Source organism: Phyllopteryx taeniolatus, chromosome 22 (genome assembly GCF_024500385.1).
Source record: "Phyllopteryx taeniolatus isolate TA_2022b chromosome 22, UOR_Ptae_1.2, whole genome shotgun sequence".
Lineage (NCBI taxonomy): Eukaryota > Metazoa > Chordata > Actinopteri > Syngnathiformes > Syngnathidae > Phyllopteryx > Phyllopteryx taeniolatus.
In genome coordinates, this window is record NC_084523.1 from 5,885,186 (window position 1) to 5,911,234 (window position 26,049).

Consider the following 26,049-nt stretch of genomic DNA (forward strand, 5'->3'; position numbering starts at 1 on the left):
TGTTTCTGGACGTCACTTGCTCTATTATTGTCAATTCTTTGTCATTGTCATTAATGGACAAATGGACTCACATTACAATTAACAAGTGTAATATGAAAGCTTGCTGATGAACATCCTGTTCATCCTCCCCGACTGCATTGTCCAATTCACCATCTTGAGCGATTTAAAAAAAAAAAAAAGATAAAAGTGGCGTTACCATGGCGGCAGCTGATCAAGGGAAGACGTTCAGCACCGTGTTTGATAAAAGGAAAATTTCCTGCGTTGGATATTCTGGGACCTTTTCTCCCAGGCTTTATTTTCAGCATGCTTTTGTTTCAATACAACATCACGTTATCCAGGCTTGTCTCTATAGAATGAGGCTGAGATGGAAGTCAATTACTTGGCAGTTCAATTATGCAACAATGAGCTTTAATGAGCCATTCAGCTAAATTCACAACATAATATTGATTTAACTAGTGTTTAATTTTAGAACCTGATAAAGAAAAAAAAAAAAAATCAGGCGTCATGCCTGCTTCCCAGCATGAACTTTTCCCTCCTACAGATCGGCCGCTATTACAGCAGCACGCCAAAGCAGATTTAATGTATTGCGTTTTTAACGCATTCATTTTTGATTCATTAATTGCAGAACATACAAAAAAGTCTCATGTAAAAAAACAACATTTAATTAATCCCACTTCTATTTCTGACATTTGGGATGAAATGGTTTGAAAATTATACATATATATCATTTCACAATTATAGTGACCAAAATTGTCAATTGGTTCTCCAATTGAGAATCATTTGATTGCAACGAAAAAAAAAAAAAAAGATCACCAACACAAGGTAACACATCAATGTTCTCGAATTTAATAGAACCCACCATTGCTAGTTGAAACGTATTGTAATGCCCGCAAGTGGTCAAAGATAGCTTTACTGCTTGCTTTATTAAACAAATGGTAAAAAAGAAAAGAAATACACACAATGTAAAAGATAGCTTTACTGCTTGCTTTATTAAACAAATGGTAAAAAAGAAAAGAAATACACACAATGTAAAAGATAGCTTTACTGCTTGCTTTATTAAACAAATGGTAAAAAAGAAAAGAAATACACACAATGTAAGTAAAATACCAACTAATGCCCAAGTCACTCAACATGCATGCTTAGCTGACGTCACTCACCAGGTCAAGCTCCCCCTTTTAAAGCCAGTGCATACTCAAAGTCACAGATACTACAGTAGAACGGGAGGATGTCTGTTTGTTGGTCAAAATTGTTTGAATTACAAAAAAATTGTTTAATGGGCTTCAAAATGTTTAGTTAAAACGTGATTCCTTAATTTCAAACACTCTATTTAGATTTTTATTAGCGAATTCCACCATGAGCTAAAGTTAATGGTCTTGACTGAATACATTTGATCAAAAACTTTGTCCTGCCATTCTTTTCTTCTTTATCCACCTGACCTCAATAGTGACAAAATCTTTATTTATGCTGTGTTATTTTTGTCTTTCTCTAACTTTAATCTGCTGAGTACATGTTTAGCAGTCTGTTCTCCTCAATGTGACTTCCAGCGAGTGCAGCAGTTAAGAGCACCATGAATAAACAAAAGGACGCATCAGTCACTTTTCCCGTCATCTACGTCTCAAAGGGTCAAATAAATGAATGCGATGTTGATTTCAGTGTCACTTTTGGGTAGACAATACGTAATATAATTAAGTGCTTTGTTTGGCATTGGAAGATGACATTGACTTTGTTTACAGCGGTATGCCAACCTCTGACAAAACATATTTTTGTGACGATGTTTACACCATAAAACATTTTCTTGACATACGAAAAGGAGCTATTGCTCTACTATCATCCTATAGCTAAAACAAATTATACAAATCAATCATGCCAATTTACAATTGTGTGCTAAAGGTAGCAACCAATCAGGCGCTATATTGACCCGGGTTGCTAAAGCAGTCAGACAAATGAAGCACATTTGATTGATACTTTTAACAAAAAAACAAAAACTAATCAATCAACAATGTCTTTTGATGGATTCCAAAATTGATGAGGAAAAAAAACATTCAGCACGCGATTTACGTCCATCCATCCATCCATCCATCCATTTTCTTCCGCTTATCCGAGGGCGGGTCACGGGGGCAGTAGCTTTAGCGGGGAAGCCCAGACTTCCCTCTCCACAGCCACTTCCTCTAGCTCTTCCGAGGGGATCTCGAGGCGTTCCTAGGCAAGCCGAGAGCCGTAGTCTGTCCAGCATATCCTGGGTCGTCCCCGGGGTTTCCTCCCGGTGAGACGTGCCCGGAACACCTCACCAGGGAGGCGTCCTGGAGGCATCCTAAACAGATGCCCGAGCCACCTCATCTGGTTCCTCTCGATGTGGAGGAGCAGCGGCTCTAGTCTGAGCCCCTCCCGGATGACCGAGCTTCTCACCCTCTCTCTAAGGGAGAGCCCGGACACCCTGGGGAGGAAACTCATTTCGGCCGCTTGGATCCGGGATCATGTTCTTTCGGTCACGACCCACAGCTCGTGACCATAGGTGAGGGTAGGAATGTAGATCGGTAAATAGAGAGCTTCACCTTTTGGCTTAGCTCCTTCTTCACCACAACGGACCGATACAAAGTCTGCATCACTGCAGACGCTGCACCGATCCGCCTGTCGATCTCCCGTTCCATTCTTCCCTCACTCCTAAACAAGACCCCAAGATACTTGAAATCCTCCACTTGGGGAAGGATCTCATACCCGACCTGGAGAGGGCACTCCACCCTTTTCCGACTGAGGACCATTTGTCTCAGATTTGGCGGTGCTGATGTAATATTTAAGTCCAGTTTACTCGTAAGAGCTGAACGATGTTTCAACTGGATACAAAGTCAGGCATATGACGCAAATGTTGTCTGCAGTCTCTGAATTAGTCATGGACTTTTTGTGTTTGGGCGTATGAATGCAATCATTCCCTCTAAAATCTACACAAACTTGCTTTTTCGCTCACAGTCATGCTGGAAAACGAGACTCGACTCTCTGTCTGTAAGAATATTTGGGAGGCTAAAAGTTCAATGGTGTTTACCGTGCATGAGAGCTTTCTTGTTACTTGTCAAGCGCATAACGACTTACAGTGTAATTCAAATAACTGTTCAAATATGTCATGATAGTTAGTGTGGCAATTGCTAGCAATAGCTTAAAGCTGCTTTGGAACACACAACTGTCATTAGATACTGACTGATCTGGTCAGCTTTTCATTTAGAGTCCACGGTGTCGCGTTGTTCATGTCGTATTGAATAAAGGTCACGACAACTTGGTGGGACCAAGTCATGCACCATTCGTATAGTATAGTCCAAGCAGAAAAGAAAAACACACACACAACCACACACAGTTATTTATTATAAAATGCAAAGCACTACTCTAGCATGTGATTGGAATAGGGCACATACTTCTTGACATCTTGATATCAAGGGTACACTCTCTGCATGTTACACAAGTCCTCTACTTGCGCAAATTACTCTTGGAAGGCACCTCAAAGCGTTATGGAAGGCCACATTTCTGAGCAATGTCAACTTTGCTTTGGTTTGCATTTCCTGTAATGTATTTTGTCCGGTCATATCTCACACTGTTGCAATATGGTAAGGGCCACGGGACAACCGAATTTGAATTTTAACCAGTAATGATCCAGTTCACATTATTTCGATCATGACCTTTAATGTGGATATTTTATGATTTTGCCTTTTTTTTTTTTTTTTTAAATCACCATAATGTTTTCAAAATAAAAGAGGCAAAATGGGACAAGCTTCTGTCCATCATGGACAATCATGAGCATCTACTGCAGCTTCGGTGGCATGCTTCTGTCACTGCTCTGCTCCACTGACAGACTGAGGAAATGAAGTGAACCTTTCATTTCTGACACTGTATGTTTGCTCCTTTGCTTGATCCACTTTATCCCAAACTGCCTGACATACCAACATAAATATGATTCAATCTGATGGCATACATATTCCCGTGCCTCATGTCAATAGGGAGAAGTGTGTGTTTACCTGTTTCACTTGCTAATAGATTGCTTCTGTCTCTGTAGGCAATTTAAATTGAAGCAAATTAATTAAACTTGTCTGTGTTTACTGTCTCGCTCAAGAGTAAATGATTTATCTTGATTTTTCCTAAGCCAGTATATAACTCCAAGTAAACTGAAACATCAGGGTAAACCTTAGTAAATTGTGTGTTTCTCTTCTTCCCCTGCAGTTTATTGCCTTCGCGTCTTTGTTCTTCATCCTGGTTTCCATCACTACCTTCTGTTTGGAGACCCATGAGGCGTTCCACACTATTATCAACAAGACGGAGGTGATGCGGAACAGCAGCCTGCCTGATCTGGGACCACAGTACGAGATAGAAACCGACCCCGCTCTCACGTATGTGGAAGGTGTATGTGTCTTCTGGTTCACCATTGAGTTCCTGGTCCGGGTGACCTTCTGCCCAGTCAAGTTGGAATTTGTTAAGAGTCTCCTCAACATTATCGACTTTGTGGCCATCCTTCCTTTCTACTTGGAAGTAGGGCTGAGTGGCCTTTCCTCAAAAGCTGCCAAGGATGTGTTGGGATTCCTCAGGGTGGTGCGTTTTGTTCGTATCCTGCGTATCTTCAAGCTTACCCGTCACTTTGTGGGGCTTCGAGTGTTGGGCCACACGCTACGGGCCAGCACCAATGAATTCCTGCTGCTAATCATCTTCCTGGCATTGGGAGTGTTAATATTCGCCACCATGATCTATTACGCCGAACGCATTGGCGCTAAGCCCAACGATCCCACGGCGAGCCTCCACACCAAGTTCAAGAACATCCCCATCGGCTTCTGGTGGGCCGTGGTGACCATGACCACTCTGGGATATGGCGACATGTATCCAAAGACGTGGTCTGGCATGGTCGTGGGCGCGCTGTGCGCTTTGGCCGGAGTGCTCACGATAGCCATGCCCGTGCCTGTGATCGTCAATAACTTTGGGATGTACTACTCCCTGGCCATGGCCAAGCAGAAGCTCCCCAAGAAGCGGAAGAAACATATTCCTCAGGCGGTGCAGGGAGGGTCCCCGACCTACTACAAAGCTGATGTCAACACCACCTGCAACAGCACGCAAGGCGACTTGTGCCACGTCAAAGGCGGCAGGGTGCTTGAACGCAACCGCTCAGGTAAGGCTACACAGGAGAGAAAACGACCAGAAACCTAGTACACACAAGGGTTATAGATATAACGATACATGGACTCGTGCGTTTAATTTGTTCCGTCTTTATCACAGGGTTCATACTGTCTTTCTTCAACGTGTACTATTTAGGTTTCTTTGTAAAGTACAGCGTAGAAAGGTTTTAATTATTTCAAATATGACTTCACTCTTTTTCTTAGTATCTATATTATCTTTGGGATTTACCAGTTTGTCTAATTGCTTTGTATATGGCTTTACTGAGGTGTTATTGTGTTGTTTCCTAAATGCTGTCTGTAATCTCCCTTATGGATGGATGAGATCATTCCAATTGTTCTTGGTTTAGTAGAACCTTTCTACGCTGACTCATGCAAAGAAACCTAAACTGTCAAGAGTCCTGTCCACCTAAACCAAAGGTATTGAGCGGTCAATTGTGACCTCACACTGTACCCGGACTAATTTGGCCGCACAGGGCATCTAACCTGCCAGAAAGCACAAGTTGGGCAACCTGTTCATGGTAATGACATTCCAGTGGCTATTCCTTGTCATTTCTACTGTGGTACCATGATACAAACAGCCACTTGGTCCTCCAGTTCCTCTGTTTCAGTTTAGCTCCTTGATCGGCTATTGTTCCTTTCCACCTCACAATCACGGAATCCAACAAAATAGTTCTGATAATGTTCTCGATTCATCATTGTCCGACCTGACTGCTTCTTTTCTGAGCATATCAGTGAGAGAACCGTTTTAACACACTTCACAGCGCAGGATAATCTGTCAGGATAATCTTTAGAGACATCAGATAGTCGGGCCTTTGCCATCTTTGGTCGGAACGGGAGAATTGAGCTCAAAATCGGCAAGATTATTTTTGTGTTTTATTGAGTTGTGAAGTTAGTTTACCCTGCAGAGTATTATTTTTTTCCCCAATATTAAGTGGTATATATATTTTTAAAAAACTATCCCAAAGGGACCTCTTCACACAAGGTGTTTGACAGTTTAGGATAGAATCTGAAAACAGAAGGTACCTGTTTTCCTCCGATTTTAACTCATGCTAGCAATTTCATCTGACACATTTTGACGAAAATGTGTTTTGAACTTTGCTTGCTGGCTGTCCAGACATTTATTCAGTTTCTTCTTTTTCTTTCATTACATTGTTCAACCTCCTCTTCACTATGCATGGACCAGAATCTGGTGTAGTCTCCTGTGCGAAATCCTCAGAGGACACTTGAAATGTACTGCACTCTTTGGAATGAGATAATGGATCTTAAGAAATGATCTCATCAAACTACATTCATTAGGTGGTGAACTAGCTTCATCGTTGTTGGACACTGTTGTCACGCGAGCTATAGTAGGACCGGAAGAACAATATTAACAATAACTCCGGCAAAAGTTGCAGTCTTCAAATGAACGTTATTACGTCATTACCGCTCACAGTTCTGTCGGCGGACTGTAGCGGGGTCAGCGACCTGACCATGTCTCCAGAGGAGAGGGTCCCCATGCGAAGGTCCAGCACCCGGGAGCAGGACCGCCGCAGTGGGGGGACGTGTTTTCTACTTGCTGCTAGCGATTACAACTGTCCTGCAGATGGAGGCATAAGAAAAACAGGTATGTATACTACTAACTACTTTGAAACCTGACTACCTGTCCCAGTCTGGTTTTGCTGTAGGGAGGGGAGCACACCTTTTACTTGGCAAAGAGTACAATTAGTTACCTACAAAGTCCAATAATTACAATTAGATTGTACTTCAAGGGGCATAAATTGAACAATCTAAAATTGCTTTAAAAGCCATCTGTCGGAATTATCTATATGAATATTTAAAGCCCCCATTAGGGCGATTTGAGGAGACGTTGCTGTAAAGGTAGTTATTAAATTCACTGGTGAAAATTGATGCTCGACAGAGAGGGTTTAGTTTCATGCTCTCGAAAGAAATCTGTCATCTATCTATCGTTGTATCTGTATGTATGTAAAAAGAATGAATGTTTGTTCGTTAAAAAAAAGATTCTAATACAAGACGCCATGTCCAAGAAGCTTGCCTTTGCCGACTTTAATCACAACAAAGGATAAAAGCTCCAATTTGCCCCATCGTCATGATGCGTTTGCCCGGCTTAAGACTTCGTGGTGATTTACTGTGATTGTTTGGGAAATAATTTGCGCATGCACTCACCATACACAATGTGATAGTTGCTCTGTTTCACTCCTGTCTCCTGTCTTGCCATGGTTCACTCGGCCTGGACTCGGATGCCTGCCTGCCTGCCTGCCTGCCTGTGTGTGTTCATGTCCCGCACCACCACCGCCGCCACCTCCACCTCTCTGTCACGCCCCATCCGAAGGCTACGACAAATCTCAGAGCTTAAACAACATAGCTGCTAACGCCCTGAGGTTGTCCCCCGTCACCTCGCCCTACGGATCGCCCTGCCCTCTACGGCGCTCCCGTTCCCCAATTCCCTCCATCCTGTGAGACGTCCAGCGTCGCCAGCCTTTTTTTTTTTTGCATTACCCGCTCCATACCCTACAATCACAAAGTGAACTTTGTGCTAGATATCGTGGCTAGTATTACACACCTGTAGCGAAGACTGATCCACTGATGACTGCCTGAGTGTGCTTGGCTATCATCCTTGTCAGCTCTCCTGTGCCACTTGAAGTTTCCTTTTTCTTTATTTGATATTGTCATATTGCAATAAAAAAAAAAACTGACTGGTGGCTTTCAAAGTAGCAGCCATAAGATTTAATAATAAAAGACATGTTGGTAATCAGGGTTATTAGATGTTGTTTTATTTCGATACCTAGAGAGAAAAGATGCGCTTCCATAAAAACCAGAAAGACAGACAGCTGTTTATTCATTTTATCCTCATTTAATTGTGTTTTCCTTGAGATTTGTCATTCAAACAAGCGCGCACATCTGTCCCTGTTCACCTGCTCATGTTTTTGCATGGACTCCACTCTGTAAGCCATTGTTGTCTGCCAGCCACGTTGCCAGGGGAGACCACACCAGGCACACTGTGAAAATACATATATATGCGGCCATGTGAAAAAAGGAAGTACTTGTACACCCGCTTTTAGTTCGGTTTTATGTGTCAGGACCTGTATAGCAAACTTCAGTGCACTATTTGGCTTCAATCTGCAGAGGCGCTGTTGAGTCAGCCTTAACAAATGCGGTCCAAAGAAAAATGACATGATATCAACTATGGGAAGTTGAGCTACATCCATGATTATGAATGTTGTGCTCAATAAACAGGCATCCAAACACGAGTTCAGAACATTACGATTCTCAAGTAACATGAAGATATTCATGAAATAGCATTTTATCGAGTGAATATCACTTGTAATATTACAACTTTATTCCTTAAACTTTTTTCTTGCACACCTTTCAAAAATTGGATGATTACATTTGCTCGTCATATCACAACTTTATTTTTCGGACAATGTGACTTTTTTCTTTTTTTGTTAGAAATTCTCTTATGTTAGCACAAATGTATCAATTTTCCTTGTCCTAAAATTTCATTTTGGAAATATGATGACTTTTGTTTTTTTTTTTTTTTTTTTTTGCAGAATATGACAAATTCTCATAATATTATGACTTTCTATGACTTTTCATATTATCACAACTTGATATCAAAACTTTTGTCTTGTAATATCAGTCGTACTTTTTGACTTCATCTTTGTAAGGTTCCAATTTTTTCCCCAGCTATCATCGGGCAGAAGGAGGGGTACGCCCTGAACTGGTTGCCAGCCAATCGCAGTTTTTCCCCCTCATAATTAAAAAAAAAAAGTAATTCCCTTGTGGACCGAATACTGGAAAAAAAATAATACTAATAATAACGTCGCTTCACATTAGTCATAGTGAAAGCTATCCATCTGTGTTATTACAGAAAAGTAATTGCTCATCTGACATTGTATTTATTGAATTTTCAGAGCTGATGTCTAAAACCGTGACAGAGGGTCCTCTTTCATTTCCACATGACTGCACATATGTGCACGTATAAGTTGTATGTATGTTTCTGGTTGTTGACTCTTAGATAACTGCAAAGAGATGGTGTTTACTGGTTTCACACAAGCAGAGAGTGGCGTTCTCGCTTAAAGGCTTTGGGAACGCGGCGCCCTGGCAGAAAGGTAACCCCTCTGCATGGGTCTGTGGGTTCAATGCAGGAATCCCCTCAGCTGTTCGGTCCCAGTGTTTTTGGTTTTGGTTGGATGCACTCAAAGATGGAGGTCATTCAATAATCTACGAGACGACAGAACAGATTGGGTTTGCGGGGCTTTAGTTGGTTTTATGAAATATGTGGGGGAAGTATATTGAAATAACATTGTTGTGAATTGACAATATATCATGGAAACATTAAAAACGTTGCTACAAATACGGATTAACGGGGTGGCTGAAGATCCTGTAGTCACATGCAATTTGATTTGTATTTTTATATACAATATATGGAACTAGAGTGGGCCATCTCCATTTTGTCATTTTTAAAAATGTTGACAAGATTTATCTCCAGTTTTGACATAATGGGGGCAGTGCATTATTGCACTGAGCGCTTTTCTTGATTCATCAATACAACACTGGGCCAACTCCAAGGCTGCAACTCTAGGAAAAACATCCCAAAATGTGAGGCTCAGAAATTATTTCGTTAAATTTTTTTTTTCAGGAGGTAATGACATTTTTTTTCTTGTAACATTGCGACTTTTTCACAATTTCTTTCTCCCAACATGGTGATTTTCTCTCTCTCGTAGATCACAAATTCATCCTTGTAACACGACGACATGTCTAGTCTGTCTTTGTGGTATTTTCTCAGAAAAGCTGCATTTTTTTCTTATGATAAAACACCCTATTTCTAAGTCTAGGGTTTAATTGAATAAAATCAGGATTTTGTGTTTTTCTCCTAACTTTACAACTTCTCATATTCTGACTTTTTCCTTTGTGGCCTTAATACTTTTTTGTAGGTATAACCCTCAATTTAAACAAAGAGGGATTATTATTATCATTATTATTATTATTATTTTAATACAGTCTGCATAAATTGCCTGTGTGATCCAACAGGTGTGCAGACTGCACACGTGGACCTCACCCTTTCCTCCATTATGTCCATCCCAGTAGCAAAGGGTTGCTTAGCAACTGGCTTGCAGATGATGCATTTTGCGCATAGAATTGCCCCCCAAAAAAAAAAGAAAATCAAAGAAAAATAAAAAAAGAGTGCTCTTAAAAACATTTCTCCTTGTCTGTTGACTAAATTATTGATTACTTCCATCTAAAACACAACAATAGTAGCACACCATGTTGTTTCATCCTTGTGCATGTATTTGGAATAAATAGAACGTGCATGGCAAGAGGTTCGAGGGAGACAGGATGAGAAGGATTTGATATAGTTAATTTGATTCAGTAGCACACCCGGGATGAGACTATATAACAATATTAGGACCTGTTGCAGTGGGAAGACCCCATTTGGAGGCCTCCCAGCCACTCCTACAGGACAATAAAGGAGGGAGCCGACGCAAAAACCGCTAGGAGACGGCTGCTCGGCCCGTGGCTGAAGGAACTTCACCGATAACCCAGAAGGACCGCGAGAAGCATTTAATCCTGAGCAAAACAGCCAAAGCAAACAGGACACGTGCTGGAATAGACTTCTGTAAATAAGTCACCGACAGCAGCACGGTCGTCGCCGTTGGTTGCTAAGTTGCACCGTGAGACACTCAAATCTCGCTATGGTACCCCCCCCCCCCCCCCCCCCCCCTCCTTGCAATAAGTGTATTAAGTCGAGGCACTTTGTGTTCTGAAATGGAGTGTATTCATATTATGAACATCCAGTATATACAGCACAGAGAGACAAGTGTGCTAAGTTGAATCAATGTGACATCTCTGCTTCTGTTACTCTTGGTAAATTTCAGTATAGGTTAAAATGCTCTGCCGTGTGTTACTGTATGTGCGTATCCTATCAAGAAACCTTTTCAAAGGTCGAGTAGGTGGACGTTTTATGTCGTCACTTTCTGGTAGGGCCCGACCGATTAATCGGCTGCTCTAAGCCCTTTTGAAATGAGCATAAATCGGCCGATTATTTTGTTGATTTTTCCCTCTTTTTTTGAAAAATGACATTCAAACAAACAGAACAAAAATTGACAAAAATAAGCAGCCGATGATTTTTGCCGATTTTTCTCTCTGTTTTAAAATAAAACAAGTACTTCAGGACAAAGTATTGAAAAACTGTCAAACATTTTGCCTGTAATTCATATATGTTATTGTTGTAAGCATTCAGGGAGCAAAAAGATTTAAATTTGTTTTAATTGGCCGATTAATCGGTTATCAGAAAAAAAAATCGATATCGGTCGGGCCTTACTTTCTAGTTTAGCACAGAAACGGGTGAGAAAGGGAACTCCCCCCAGCCACCCCCCCCCATAATGCAATCGCCCATGTAGAAGTCTCCCACTGTGCGTTGAACATGCAACGAGCCTGCGTTAGTGCTGCAAATCTTCACCTGAAACCAAATGATTACGACCAGATGAATCCTCATGACTCAGTGGTGGTAAAATCAACGGAATCTTCCAAATATATCTAATCCTGTACCCCGCTCCTTTAATTTCTGGGTCTGGAGAAAATGTGTAGCAGACGTTTACCAAGTTTAAAAAAAACAAAAAACAAAAAAAAAAAAAAGTGAGACTTTTCTCGAATGGCTACTTTTGCACAGTAGCAATTCCATGTACAAAAAATAATCAGATCTGCTTCGTGGGAAAGGTGTATTAGGGTCACACTTAAAAGGAGAAAGAAAATGATAACGTTACAAGAATAATGTTTCACAATTATGATGAGAATATTTCACCAAAAATTCTGAATCTAACGCAAATAGTAATATAACAACACAAACGTCGAGAACACAAGAAAAGTTATTTTACTTTATTTCAGTAAGATTATTCCCTTTTTCCCCTCTAAAAATATGCCGTTATTCTTGTATGATTGTGATTGTAAGAATAACAGAAATTTTTTTTCTTGTAAGATCGCACCTTAGTCTTGGGGAAAAGAAAAAAGTAATAATGCACGTTTGTTCTGAAAATATGACGAAGAGTATGACTTTTATCTCATCAAATATTATGGATTTATTCTTGTAAGATCCCCAGTATTTTTTTTTTTTTTTTAAAGATAAGGACTGTTTTTAACCCTCTTAAAATTATGACTGTATCCTCTCGTGTTTATGATTTTTCTCAAAAAAAAGAGAGAAAACCTTGTAGTTATAAGATTACACCTTATTCCTCAATAAAATGTAAGAGTGAAATCTTTTTTTAAATGACTTCATTTTTTTATCAAGAAAAAAAGATATTAATTGTAAGATTCCCTCTGGTTTTTTTTTCAAGAATTAAGAAACTTTAGGATTTTTTAAGATTATAATTTTTTCTTGAAAAAAATGCAAGATGCACATTGTTTTCTGATATTTATTCAATTCAACGTTATCCAAGACTATGATTTTTTTTTTTTTAAGTATTAAGTAGTATTCTGACTTTTTCCACATCAATTTAAAACTTTATTCTCAGCTTTATTTTAGTTTCTTTTCTTTTTTCTTTTTTCAGTGTGGCCCTAACTCTCCTTGGTAGATTTGCAATAATCGGAGAAACAGAAAGCGCCAATCCACACTGTGATTTTTAGTCAAAAACATGAGGGTTGATGGGAAAAAACTGAGAAGATTGACGGCGAGGACTGTCATGTGGCATTGTTGATGTGTCGCCCTCTACCCACAATCCTCCTTGTGTAGTACACACGCTGCTTTACTCTTGAATTTGACCAAGGAGTACCGTTCTTTGTGTATTTTTAAGATGATGTCGTAACTTGGAGAAAAAAAAAAAAAAGCTGTTTATTTTTCTGAATCCCGAACTTGTATTTTTGTGTCTTACTGTTCATGGTAGTCCGATGCTGTACTTCTCCATCGTGTCTTCAAACGTGTCGAGCTTTTTGATCCGAGTTCACGTTTTGTATGTTTTATCGTGAGCAAAAAAAAAAAAAAAATCTAGTTTGAAGTCTGTATTTGTGGAGCCTTTGTTGGAATTCTGAAGTGCATGCTTAAAAAAGAAGAAGAAGAAAAAAGAGAACCGTTATGTCAAAGAATTAAAAAAAAAGATGACACTGTATATCATGTTGGGAACAATGTGTATAAAGTTGAATACTATGTGAAAGATTCACATAAACTATTTATCTTTTAACAAACGGTTCCTTGTTTTATTTCATATATAAAAATGTGACACTTGGGGTTTCGTGAACTGAAAAGTGACGTCATATGAAGCCTGAGACGATTCCATGTGAAAGCGTTTTAAAAATTTTATAAATTCTCTGTGAATTTACAGGTAAGCGTCCCAAGCATGCAAACACAAACAAATGCATGTGAATCGCAAAAGTATTTGTCAAAGTGTGGTACTAGTACCACGAGTGATACACAGGCTATATAAAATTCCTCTAAAATTGCAGTTGCAGTCCTGTTACCTATATAAATTTGTTTAATTCAGTACATTTACAACCTAAATTCTAATACTTGTTCCATGAAATTGTAGTCATTTACTTCCAACAGTCTATTCTTTTTATTTCATACTGGTTCTCTTTTTTGGTCCAATCAGATTTCAGTCTCCATGTGTTGCCATGTCAAATGTCGAATCTGCCCAGTACTGCTGGGTGATGTACCTTAAACTGTATTAACAATGGGTCTGTTTCTTTAATCAATCAGATTTTAGGTTCTTGCTCACGGGGTCAGCTCGCTGGTCCACGATGATGTCAGCATTTTTCCGTCCTCTGATTGGTTGGTCAGAGAAATTCGAGTTTGACCAGCAAAAACCTGTCTGTAGTGATCTGTACGCGTGCATATATTTAATAATCAGCATCTCTGGTGAGTATGATGCATTTTTACTTTAATAAAAATGTTTTTGTCATGTTGTTAGCTCAATATTGTTTCTGAACTGCTCAAAATAATGAACGTGGCACAATTGCTTGCCGTTATTGATTGATTTTATTTTTTATTTTTGTATAGAACTGCTGCTAACTTACGAACAAACTGCGCAAAGCAGGCGGAGGAGCTGATTAAAGTGAATGTAATGTGGTATGTTTTTGGTTGCATTTCGTTTCCTTGTTATTGGAAATGGTACACATTTAAAACCACATTACCCTGCGGGGATGTGTGACAAAAAGAATGGGAAAAAAAACTGCGGCTTTCCCAGTCTATATATGGAAACTCAAACACTGAATATTTGATTTAAGGCGTGTTTGGAAGAAATTGTGAGCAAGGCCATTCCACTTTCTTCGTCGTGTTCGCCTATTCATTCTTCGACTCCCGCCTCACATTAAGCACCATATGGGGGAACTGTATCTCTCAGGCATTCCAACTATCTTTACTCCGGTAACCATGGAAACAGCCACAGACGTGCCACGCAGATGTAAACAGTTGGAGTTGGGAGTGTGTTTTAGTCAAGGAAAAGAACCATCTGCATCCTACATCCGCCCACCACACACTCCCATGCCTGGGGAAGAGGCAGGATGAGAGTTTCTTAAAATGTAAAATGAAAGAATCGAAAACACTTAGATGTGTGGATTGATATGCACACTGAAATGACCCGGTCTGCCACTGGAGGGACGCCAGAGTAGAAGTAATGTGTTCCAATTAAGTGTCACGCAGGCAGCATTTTGAAGCAACTGGAGATGTTTGAGGGAGGGCTGGCTGACTCCAAAGTCGAATGCATTGCAGTAATCCATCCGAGATGCGATGAAGACGCTGATTACTGTTTCAAAGTGCTGCTGTGTAACAAAAGGCTTCAATGTTGTTATCACATCGTACATTCAACAGGGGACTTTTCTTGATACAGTCCTTAAAAACACTCAACTGTATTTTGTCCTGACCTTGAAAATGATATTTGGTTTATTTGTGCTTAGTCTTCACAGTGATACTGTGGATTACTACATACGATGTCAATCTGCAAAAAAACAAAAAACAAAAAAAGAAGTGAAGTACCTAGTCTGTTAAAGAGCTTCTACATACGGGTATATTAACCAAAACACGCACACAATGAGTTCATTGATTCAGTGTGTATAGTGACACATGATTAGATCTTTAAAGTGCTTTGATAAAAACACACTCGTGATCACGAAGCTTTGTCTATACGGTGGGAAAACAAGATGCGTCATACTGCGACGTGACATTTCGGTCCCGTTAAGTGCCGTGTAATGAGGCCGCCGTAGAGAGCCGAGTGACTCAGGTGCTGTGAGTGGAGGCTCCATTTACAGGCTTTATTCCGCGCATGTACTCAAAAAGCCGCGGTAGCACTCTAAATTGCTGGCGCGATGACATGGAGCCCCTCGCTGACAACCGCGAGGGGATTGTTTAGTGGCAGAAGCTAAGTGGAGGGACTCTGGAAATGGCGGCGTCAATTCGCCAGGTTAACCGAAATTATAATAATTAGACAGTAGAAAAACAAAAACGGCCGAGATGGAGTCGGGCGTGGCGCCGGAAAGACGCAGCAGGATGTGTGTGCGCTTGCACAGGAAAACCGAAAGCTGTTCAGCTGCCCATTACAACACTTCACTCCTCTGAGTATGTGGGATACTTATGTGTACTCTTCCATTTATTTTTAGCTTTTCATCCTTCCTTTAGGCACAGGAAGAGGGCATAGGATACAGGTACTAGTATTGGCATGGGTGTATCCCTACTAAATAGTGATTAGTTTGATGAGAGAAAGATTGACTTTGATTTTATGATAAATTCCAAGAAAGTGTAACATAATAACTCTGAAAACTGAACAGCCCAAGCAGGATGAAAAGATGACCAAATATTTAGTTCAGACATTGCAATTGATCAGCAGAAGCTTCTAATCCGCCTCAGCTGCCTCCGTTTCTTCCACAGGTCGAGAGATCATAGACTGGCTGCACCCAGCGGCGTCTTCAGGAGCCAGTCGAGCCAACGTGAGGCTGTAGCATCAGGCGTCGCCAGCGACACTCCCGTTGGTGGACTAAATTGAGCCCGTAAGATCATCTTTCTTAAATGTCTCCATGCATTTATCGACTGTTTTTTAACTTCAAAGTTCAATATAACTGAACTGTACTTAGGCAGTGATTATATAGCATACCACTAGAGGGAGCCGGCATAGTGCGCCTACACTTTGTGAATCACTGGTTACACACCCACGAGCCGATTGTGGTACAGCGTCGAGCAACAGCTACAGTTGAAGGAACATGTAGTGAATCGTCGCTTACAATGGTCATGCAAATCTGCAACAGTCAATCACAGGGCAGTCAATGGCCGCGTTTAAAAATGAAGCAGGCGAGTAAATTACCGATCGAATTCAAAGGGGACTGGCTGAGCCTCAGCGAGAGTCGTGCGCTCCGCTGATCGTCTTTCCGCTCGGTACCCCCGACTTCAATCAGCATGTTGGAATTCTCAAGTACAGCCATTTGCAAAGCAGAAATATTGCCAATCTCAAAGCCAACCCCCCCGTCCGTGCCCTACGAGTGCGCCGCACCCGTGGAACAACTTACTCGCAATCTCCTTTCCACGGAATGATCGCAATTTATCATTCGCTGGGGCTACGGTGGCTGCAGACAAGAGGAGCAAAGTTCCATTTCACATAAGCAGCGGAATGCAGACGATGCAACAACCACAGTAAAGCCTTCAAATGGATTCAAGTGAACAAGACTTCATATTTAGTTGAACAACCTTGTGTCTGTCTACTTGTTTATTTTATTTATTCATTTTGACATTAACTGTCATTTGCCACTGTACGAACAGGTTATAAAAGCTATCCATGGTAACACACATCCCATTTAATACATATTTATGATTGCTGTAAGAGGATTATTATTGTAATTACCAAACATGGTATTGCAGTGGTTTTGGTTTCAGTGTGTGTGGCCTCATTAAGTGCGTAATCACATCCCAAAATGCTCCGCATCTTAAAGCACGAATAAACAGCGTCCCTCATCTTTACAAATGGCTGTTCTGTTTATGCTTGTATTCGCAGAAAATCTGGATTAAAAGGCACTAATTTATTAGATAATCCTGCATGTGTTTCAATGCAGACGTGTGTGGCACAGTAGAGTATAGTTTATAGATTAAATGAAAATAATCAAATGTACAGTGGCAGATCCTATTGAAGCCCACCAAAGCCCAATGAAAAAAGCACTTGCACTCGCACTCGCTTCAATGAGATTGGTCTCGCGAGGTAATTTTTCCCATGAAGCTCCTTTCAAGCGTCGGAATTGTCAGGATTCGTTAGGCTTATCGCTCTATTAATCCACATGTGATTAAGCAGGATTTCTGCGATTCTGCTTGGCTAAAAGAGTATCACCTGTGCGGTTATCAAACACGGAATTTCAACGCGTGTGACCCAATATTCGGGGTTAAAAACATTTAGACATGGGTAGTCATAGTCATTAGCAGTGTTTTTGTTGACTTGGTTTAATTTGTTTTGTTTCATGTTTGTCAAATCGTGAGGCTACTCGTGTCTTGTCCAGGTGTGCCTCGTTGTCTCCCCAGTTCGGTTGTATTTAGTTCCCTGATTTCTTTCATTCTGCCAGTTCATTGGTGTTCTCCATTTCAATCTACAACTCCACAACATTCTAAGGGAAAATGCACCACTCTAGTTTGAAACTGTTATCTGCGCCCTTTGTTTCTTGTATAACCTCAGCAGACATTCTCCAAATATTCGCATTCAACATGCGACCACAAAGACGACTGCTTTCAAATTGAAAACCGGTGAAAAATCTGCAGGGGAATGGCCAAATGGCTTTTGAAATAGCCAACCTTCGGGGGGTTTGGAAAACATTAGAGTCGAATTTTTCCGAAACGTGTTATTTCCAAGCGGCACAAAGTATGTCACCGTCCGCCCGGATGTTGAGAACGCCACTCCTCGAGATTGCTCGTGTTGATCAGCTCAGACGGGCTGGTGCCTGAAGGCACCGCGTGCCTCTTTGTTTCATTAGCATCATTTGATTACCAACGTCTGAATGTATCGCTGGCATCACATTCGCAGCTGAAGGCGCCGTGTGTGTTTGAGTGGGATGATAGTGGAAGAAATGTGACTCAGAGGCACATCCTCACACCTATATCAATAGAAGGGGGGGGGGGGGGGGGGGGGGGGAACAACAACTTTGTGGAGCCTTTAAGGGTGGAATATCGTTTGCGTGAAGGTGCTCGAATGTCCTAACTTTTCAGTAGTGATCGCAGATCGTTTATTTGCATCATCGAATAGATTTTCTTTTTTTCGACAGCGGTCATTGGAATGTAGCCAGACTTGTTCATATTTGTTTGAATAAATCAATACATTTAGAATTGCAAGATTCTTTGGTATGGAAAGTCACATGTCAATAATGCGCAGCTACAAAAAACGAGAATTAAAAGTTGATTACTTCCTACAAGTCTGGAAGGTTATCGAGTGCTTAGATCCACATGAGATCGAATGCAATCCGTAATTAATCAAAATTAAGTGTTAAATCCTCGGCCCTAATTGAAACTAATGATTAGTGAATAAGTTGTGTTACCTGTATGTGTAAATAAATAGCATTCTTTGCTGGTTAATATGAAATCTAATACAATTGGAGAACTTCCAGCGTTGAAAATGTGCTGTTTTAAACACATCCATTAAGAACATTTTAATCTGATTTCAAATGTTGGATTCATTAGTACAATCCCAACAGAGATGACCACGACATGTCTTTTCGCTGAACGTCATCAGTTCATTAAAAAGATTATCCTTTCAAAATGGGCTCAGCCCTGCGTATCGCCGTTGGAGGACGTCAATTAACGCAGGCTAACGGTTGTACTCTTGAGTTTCGTCGGACCAAGATGCCCTTTGGAAACTAAGCGGATTTAATGGCGCGACTGTCCCTTTTTTTATTATTATTCAAACGACCTTTGTGTCACTTACGGGTATAAGGAAGCGACTTGGCAAGTCATCAGGTTCTTTTGCAGTAAGTGAACTGCAAAACAGAATTACTTCATTGGCTAGATGGCGGATTAGCATTCTGTTTACTGTTTTTTGTTTTTTTGCTTTCTTTTGAGTTTTACATATGTGCTCCAAAAATATTTGTCCGATATAAACTTTTTTTTTTATTTTTTTTTTTTTTTTAAGTTCACAGCAGACAAACACGACGGGGAAATCAAGCATCTTTCAAATGTCAGGAGTTGCTTGGCAACTGTCGCAGAGGTGAATTGCACTGCTAAAATGGTTGCGTCACCCAAAAATAAATAAATTAAATAAACTTTGAAAATGTAGTGGGAAAAAAATATATATTCAACAAAGGCCCTTTCTTAACATTTACATCCTGCGTGTACAAATCACAAATAAACAGTGCAAGTTTGGAATTTTGCATTTCACGTTGATATTATCGCACCTCTCCACTCAATATGCAAATTAGGGGCCCACTATCTCTCAGCGGTTTTCACTTTGAATCCAAGCGTGCAGCATTTTAAATGTGTTTTTATGCTCTTTTAATAAGCACATTTGCATCGTTTGAGCTCATATTAAAGCATTGCAGGTGGTTATTTAGTGACGCCTTTACACTATATGTTTGTAGGCACCTCATGAAGTTAGGTGAGTAGGAGAGCGATAAGCAAAGTTAATGTTTCGCAGTGTTATTGGGTGCAAACACATCTTTAATAGATGTTATGAAATGCTTCCGAGCTCAAAAAGTGGAAATCGTAACATTCCACCATTTGCTCAATTTAGCCAGAATTATTCACATCCTTTCTGGCATATTCAATGTTCTGAATGTTGATTAAAATATTACCAGGAGTCTTCAGAATGATGAAAATGATTGACTCATAATTATCATATTTTGTTTAGGGACGGGCGAGTACCGATACCAGGAATCGATATCGGGCCGATACCGGCAGAATTTCAAGGAGTCGGGTCCTCGTGAAGGCTGCCGATACCAGCAAGTGATACTTAAGGAGATCAAAAATAATAATCTGACATCCAATAAGTCCTCCTAGCCTGTAGTTGGCGCTACACTGCAGCGGTTTAACACATCGGCGAATCATCACGTGTGTCAGAAAGAAAGAAAAGTCTTTGTTCACAATTATAAGTCATTGTGTTATTTGACATTTTATGTGTCAAAAGTGAAATGATGATGTTGGCAATATTTTTTGAGGCGGTGCTCGTTCCAAGAAGTACGCAAAGCACTCACGCTAAATTATGAATTGTCACGCGAATGATGAAGTCACTGATGTTATTCTAACACTTCTCAATGAATGCGACGTAAAAAAGGCGCTCTCATCACGCTGCCACTCCTGAAGGCAGCCTGTATTATCTCGCTGCCATGGCGACCGCGGCACATTGGACTCGTCAACCTCCAGCCGAAGGTGCGAGATATTCTGTTCCGCTACAAAAAGTCGTCCTTGGCGGCTTCATCAGAAAAGGCTTGAGCCACAGAAAAAGCATTCCAATGAATGAGCAGTTTGAAGGCGCAAGTAGGTAGAGCAGCTGGCGGATGAGGACCGAGATGAGCCGCAATACAAAATGACCATCAGGTGACGAACGACAGCCGCAAACGTTTGACCTGCTCCGATCGCGCGGCGAAAGCAAGACATCGTTTCTCATTAACTTGTCGTTTCAAAAGGAATCGTCTGATTTATGACCTCATCCGTCACACTGAGGGATGCTGTAATTGTTTTCATTTTTCATTTCAGTACCCTCCTTTGCCGCGTGCTCATCAGATCGCTGGTTTTGAAATTCAAAAGGTATTTTCTGGAATAGGCTACGGCAGTGGTTAAATACAAGTTTTTGCTAAAACACACACAAAAAACAAAAGGGGTAAAAACAATACCTCTCGCCATCTTGAATGAGGGTCAGACATTCCATTTTTTTTTCTGGAAACTCATTCTTTACAGGGATTCGGTCTAATTCAAATGGTTTGTTGGGCCTTCCCCTCCATTTGCCCTTCAAACACCATTCATCCCTGTGGCGTCATGGCAACAAGGAACACTCACGACAAAACAGCGACAGATATGAAAAGGCTTATGTAAGATATATTTGAAGGAAAATGGCTTTCGGATTCAAATGGACCACTGGCAAACAACCACAGGTCTGTAAAGTTTGAAGGTTTTCTCGTGTGTCACTGGGTTTACTAATTGTGTGGCGCTTTTTTTTTTCTTTGTCTGCGTGTATCTAGATAAGCTCAAAGTAATTTCCTGTTTATTCTTGATTGTTATTCATGTTGCGTTTGTGTAAAGAAAAAAAAAAAACAACTCGTCTCTTAGTGACTTGAAAGAAAAACCCCACAAACAATAACCAAATAGCCAGAAAACACAAATTTGCTTCCTAAAACAAAAAATTCTGCAGTAGTAAATAATAAATTACGAACAAACGCTACAATATTAAAGAATCTAATGTGATATAATGTTAAATTCCAAACTAGTGATTCTCAAAAAGTGAAAAAATCCGCAAGTACAGTTCAGTTGTATTTAACTTTTGTTTATATTTTTATTTTATTTTATTTTATTTTTTTTTTTTAATTTGGTAAAGGACTTGTATTTGCTTTGGCAAGTGTGGTAAATAGAAAAGTCAATCCAATTCAAAAAATGTCGTCGTCCACCGCTTCACAACTTCCAAAACATGGAGCACTTTCAAACCAGCGGCTGACGTGACCTTTAGCGATTTAGAATGGGCCCCACCAGCGGCTACAATAAATAAACAAACGCACCTCATTACAGCTCCAAATATTGAAAAAATAGGAAAACTAGAAGAGGACTCACAATTGGTCAACCCATAGAACAATGAGCTTGATGATGTCATTTCCTCTGAGTCGTGTAGCTCGCTTTTTCTTTTCTCTTCCTCGAGATGGCTAAAAAGGTTTTGTGTGTGTTGAGACAACTTCAGGGCATAATTGCCACTATGGCAAATGCCTGTGACACGACACAATGTTTTAACAATTGTAAGGAAGACGTAACAAAATCATACCAACATTCTAGAGGGTCTTTCAAATTATATTTAGGAATCGCTTTCACTCCAGCTAAAGTTACATTTTGTCTCGGGAGAACTATGATGTACACAACAAGTACATGTTTCTGTATTTTGTGTCTGGATTTCATGCAGGGGGGCAGGGGGGAATGTCCTCTCATTCTGGAATGCCTCTGCTGCCATCTACAGGTCATGACAGAACGCAGCACTTGAAGGTTAACTTGAAGAAATTGTTTCACCATTCACTTAAAATCACTGCTTTGCAGCAAAACACGTTTCGTCATCTTTCACCCAAGCCTTTCTGAGCTATATTAGATTTTAATCCTATTTTCAAAGTAGTTTTACTTGAAAATATTTTTCTATTATTATTTTTTTAAACCCTAACAATAACCCTAGTTTCCTATTGGCATCATTATTTATCTTGAAACAGCTTCCACACGTGATCTTCCGCATTTTGGAACAAGGACCAACATCAGAATAATAATAATAACGATTTATCGACATCTGAAGAATCCTTGTTGGTCTGAATCAACACGAAAATGCACCAAACAACAAACAAACAAACAAATCAATTTGGACATTTTACTGTGGTTACAGTACAGCCCAGAAGGCAAGAGAAAGAAAGAAAATATGACAATAAAAAAAGCATTTCTGGCTTTTTATTGTCTTTTTTTCCTTTTCTTTTTTGTTTTGCACATTTTGAATCGTCAATGTGTTGAGAAAGCTTTTATTTTGTTACCTTTATTATTATTTTTTTCTCCCCTTGAGCACCGCAAGAGACACAATGAGAAATATGAACATCTGGTTGAAAAGGAGTTTCGTCATTGTGACAAATGATGGTGGTGAGTTTTTTTGTGTGTGTGTCCCCCCCCCCCATACATTTGTACAGCATTACAAAAGCCTTGTCGTGACGAGCTCTACAGTGTCTTTAAATTTCTGGCTTAACTTTGTGGCTGCAGTGAAATAAAGGGAAACCAACTGAAACTGTTCCCATTAAGATTTTGTATAATACACCGCAATTCGTAGAAAACTGACATTTTCTTCGTAAAAACACTTTAAGAAAAATTACATTATGATATATAATATATATTACCTAAAAAAATAAGGTTTTATTCCTAATAATTGTATTTATTGTAATTGTAAGCCACTGTCACATTATGTGAAATAAAAACTACTTAAATAATGATTCAAATAAACTGTGTCAAAAGATTTTTTTTCTTAAACTTATTTGTATGGAACCTCGAGAAAGACTTCGATTTGTAGCAATAACAAAAATAATAATTAGGTTTAACATTTACTTGAAAAGGCGTTTTTAGAATATATGCAAAATATAAGTAAATAAAAGAAATATATGATCCAGAAGTAACCTAAAATGATTAAGAATTTTACTTACACCAAAGAAAAATGCAGAGAATTAAATAATAAACATTTTATTAAATTAGGAAATAATAAAATAAATAGATTTAAAACCCTAACTTTGTGATTCAGTCATGTAAATTAATTCATTTAAAATATAATTTCAATCAAATAAAATAAAATTAAAATGTAATCAAATTTGGAAAACATAAAATTACGTTTATGTTAAAAAATTTAGCAAAACAATGCAGCATATTACATTTTTAATTCAAGACAATTAAACAACCTAAATCTAAATTTAAGTACAAATGAAAAAACTAATTTCTAGGAATAGTTGTGGCATTATTCTGAATGATCTGTTTTCTTGTTATTCATGCAAAATAAAACTAGAAAGCATATTAAATACATTTTCCTCCAGAGATTTAAAAACAATTGTGTTAAATTAGTCTTGTTACTTCGTGTTATAAATACACTATGACTAATAGGGTTCAGAGATGGATGGATCATATTTTATTTGTAATAATTGTCATCATCAGCCCTTGAAAAATCGCTTTATGATTCCCAACTCTTGCGCTGTTTACGCTGGAAGGCTTTATTCACAATGTTGCTTTGATAATCCAATCAAAGGGAATGTATCTGAGTTCGACTCAATGTCATTCGTGCCGCGGTCCCAGCTGTTTCTTTACAATTTTGTCATCAATCAAGATGCTAATCACAGACGCCGACAAAAAAAAAAGAATTCCAGTCGTCTGTCTCCTGGAATTTTTCTTATTGTGGTTTCCCGATCACCCTCCGATGGTCCTTGATTAATTGGTAACAGAGGTCAGATGATCCAACTTTCAAAAGGAGTCGAAATACAAGTCACAGAAGAAGAAAAAAATGCAGGAATGCAAGAGATAAATGATTCCAAAGCGAAGGTTCACTTCCTGACAGTTCAGCCGTCCAAAACGTCCTCTGAAACTTCCTCCACTCTGCATGGTGTTCATATTAACTTCAATGCGGTTCTGCTTGGATAGCTGTTTCCGACTCCCCTGTTTTCGCAGTATGTGCGGGGTGAGCGAAAGGTTATCGCATTGACATCCCTCGAGCGGTTTTAGGACGCGTTCGCTGCGTTTTTCCCGTAACTTTTGCATTTGTCTCCTCAAAGGAGCCGAGCTTGAGTTAAAACAAAACAAAAAATGAACACAGGCCTTTGCGTGTGCGAGCAGAGCGAATATTCCCCACATGAAGTCATGTATTCCAGAACAATCAACGTCTGTTTCAAAACACATGATTATTTGGCTTAGATTCTCAGGAAACACTGAAGCTCCCCTGCCTGGGCCGGCCCCAGAGTCGGCGTCAGCGCACACGTATACTGAGACTGTAACTGCCTCGCATGTGGACAAAACGAGCCACAGTCCACGATGCACTTTCATAATTTTTTACATGTATACAATATATATCTACTGTGACTGATTTTTAGAGAGCAAACATTTGACCTTGAATGAAACGGGGCTTCGGTGGTCGCTGCGAACACAGTGTAAACAGCTTTAGCACGACGCAGAAAGTAGCAAGAACCCACTCCCCTTTTTGTGATGATTTGGAAAGAGGGACAGCGGGGGATGCAAGCTTGCCGAGCATGAGGAAATCTGGATCCCATTTTTTATGTAAACGTGACACGTGAAGGAGTCAACGGAATCGCAAGTGACGTGCTGCACAGATGGTTTTCTGCTCTCGGCGCAAACCGAAAGGTTGGCCCTGTCGAAGCTTGGAAACACGGCCGTACTTTGTATGCGAAACTATAGTTGGAGCCTGAGAAGTAGACCTTTCGAATTTGGTCATCAACTGTTTTGCTAATGTAGGGTTGGGCAAAGTTTTGCCAGCTCCGTTTTGTAATCATTGTATTTTTCCCATAAAATTGTTTGGTGAAAATGTTTTATTTTTTTTTATTTTTAAACTAATTAAATAATCGCTTCATTCGACTATTTGAAATAATCCAATCAAAAATATTGGTAAAATAATTCATAGGCGGGTCGCTGATCCAACTTTCAGCTTTTTGTTGACAGAGACAAACGGTCGAATACGACATACTGGGAGAACACTCACAAGGAACTGCTGTAGACCACAACTCACACCCGGTCACTCACACTGAACTAACCCTGCTTCCAGTTCCTGAGGTAAATCACTTGGCCACGCCCCTTAAAGACACACGAATACTACAGTATCGACAGTAATTCCACTTTATAAAAGCAATTTTTCTTTACATTCTCTTGTTTGTGTGTGTGTGTGTGTGTGCGTGTGTGCGTGCGTGCGTGCGTGCGTGTGTGTGTGTGTGTGTGTGTGTGTGTGTTTCAGTTTGTTTTAATTCAAAACAGGAATTTTTTTTTATGGAAAAAAAAAAAGTGGTGTTCTGGAAGACTGGAATGGATTCGTGGCATTTCAATTCCAAGTGAAGAAAATTGATTCCATTTGAGAGTAAATTGAGTTGTGTATGTATGTATGTGTATATATACATGTTTATTATATATATATATATATATATATATATATCCATCCATCCATTTTCTGAGCCGCTTCTCCTCACTAGGGTCGCGGGCGTGCTGGAGCCTATCCCAGCTGTCATCGGGCAGGAGGCGGGGTACACTGAACTGGTTGCCAGCCAATCGCAGGGC

General features: G+C 39.9%; 1 protein-coding gene across 7 annotated transcripts in view; it reads left to right on the top strand.

Annotated features, from left to right (window-relative positions):
- kcnc2 (potassium voltage-gated channel, Shaw-related subfamily, member 2) overlaps positions 1-22,834 on the top strand; it is a 48,153-nt gene extending 25,319 nt beyond the window's left edge. The window contains exons 2-5 of one of the 7 annotated variants that reach the window (XM_061761592.1): positions 4,201-5,139; positions 6,256-6,266; positions 6,536-6,744; positions 7,471-12,752. In XM_061761592.1, coding sequence (XP_061617576.1) covers positions 4,201-5,139; positions 6,256-6,266; positions 6,536-6,744; positions 7,471-7,598 — 1,287 coding nt within the window. In that variant the 3' untranslated portion in view covers positions 7,599-12,752. The other 6 variants (XM_061761590.1, XM_061761591.1, XM_061761589.1 and 3 more) reach the window with 6 other exon arrangements.
- The last annotated feature ends 3,215 nt before the right edge of the window (positions 22,835-26,049 follow it).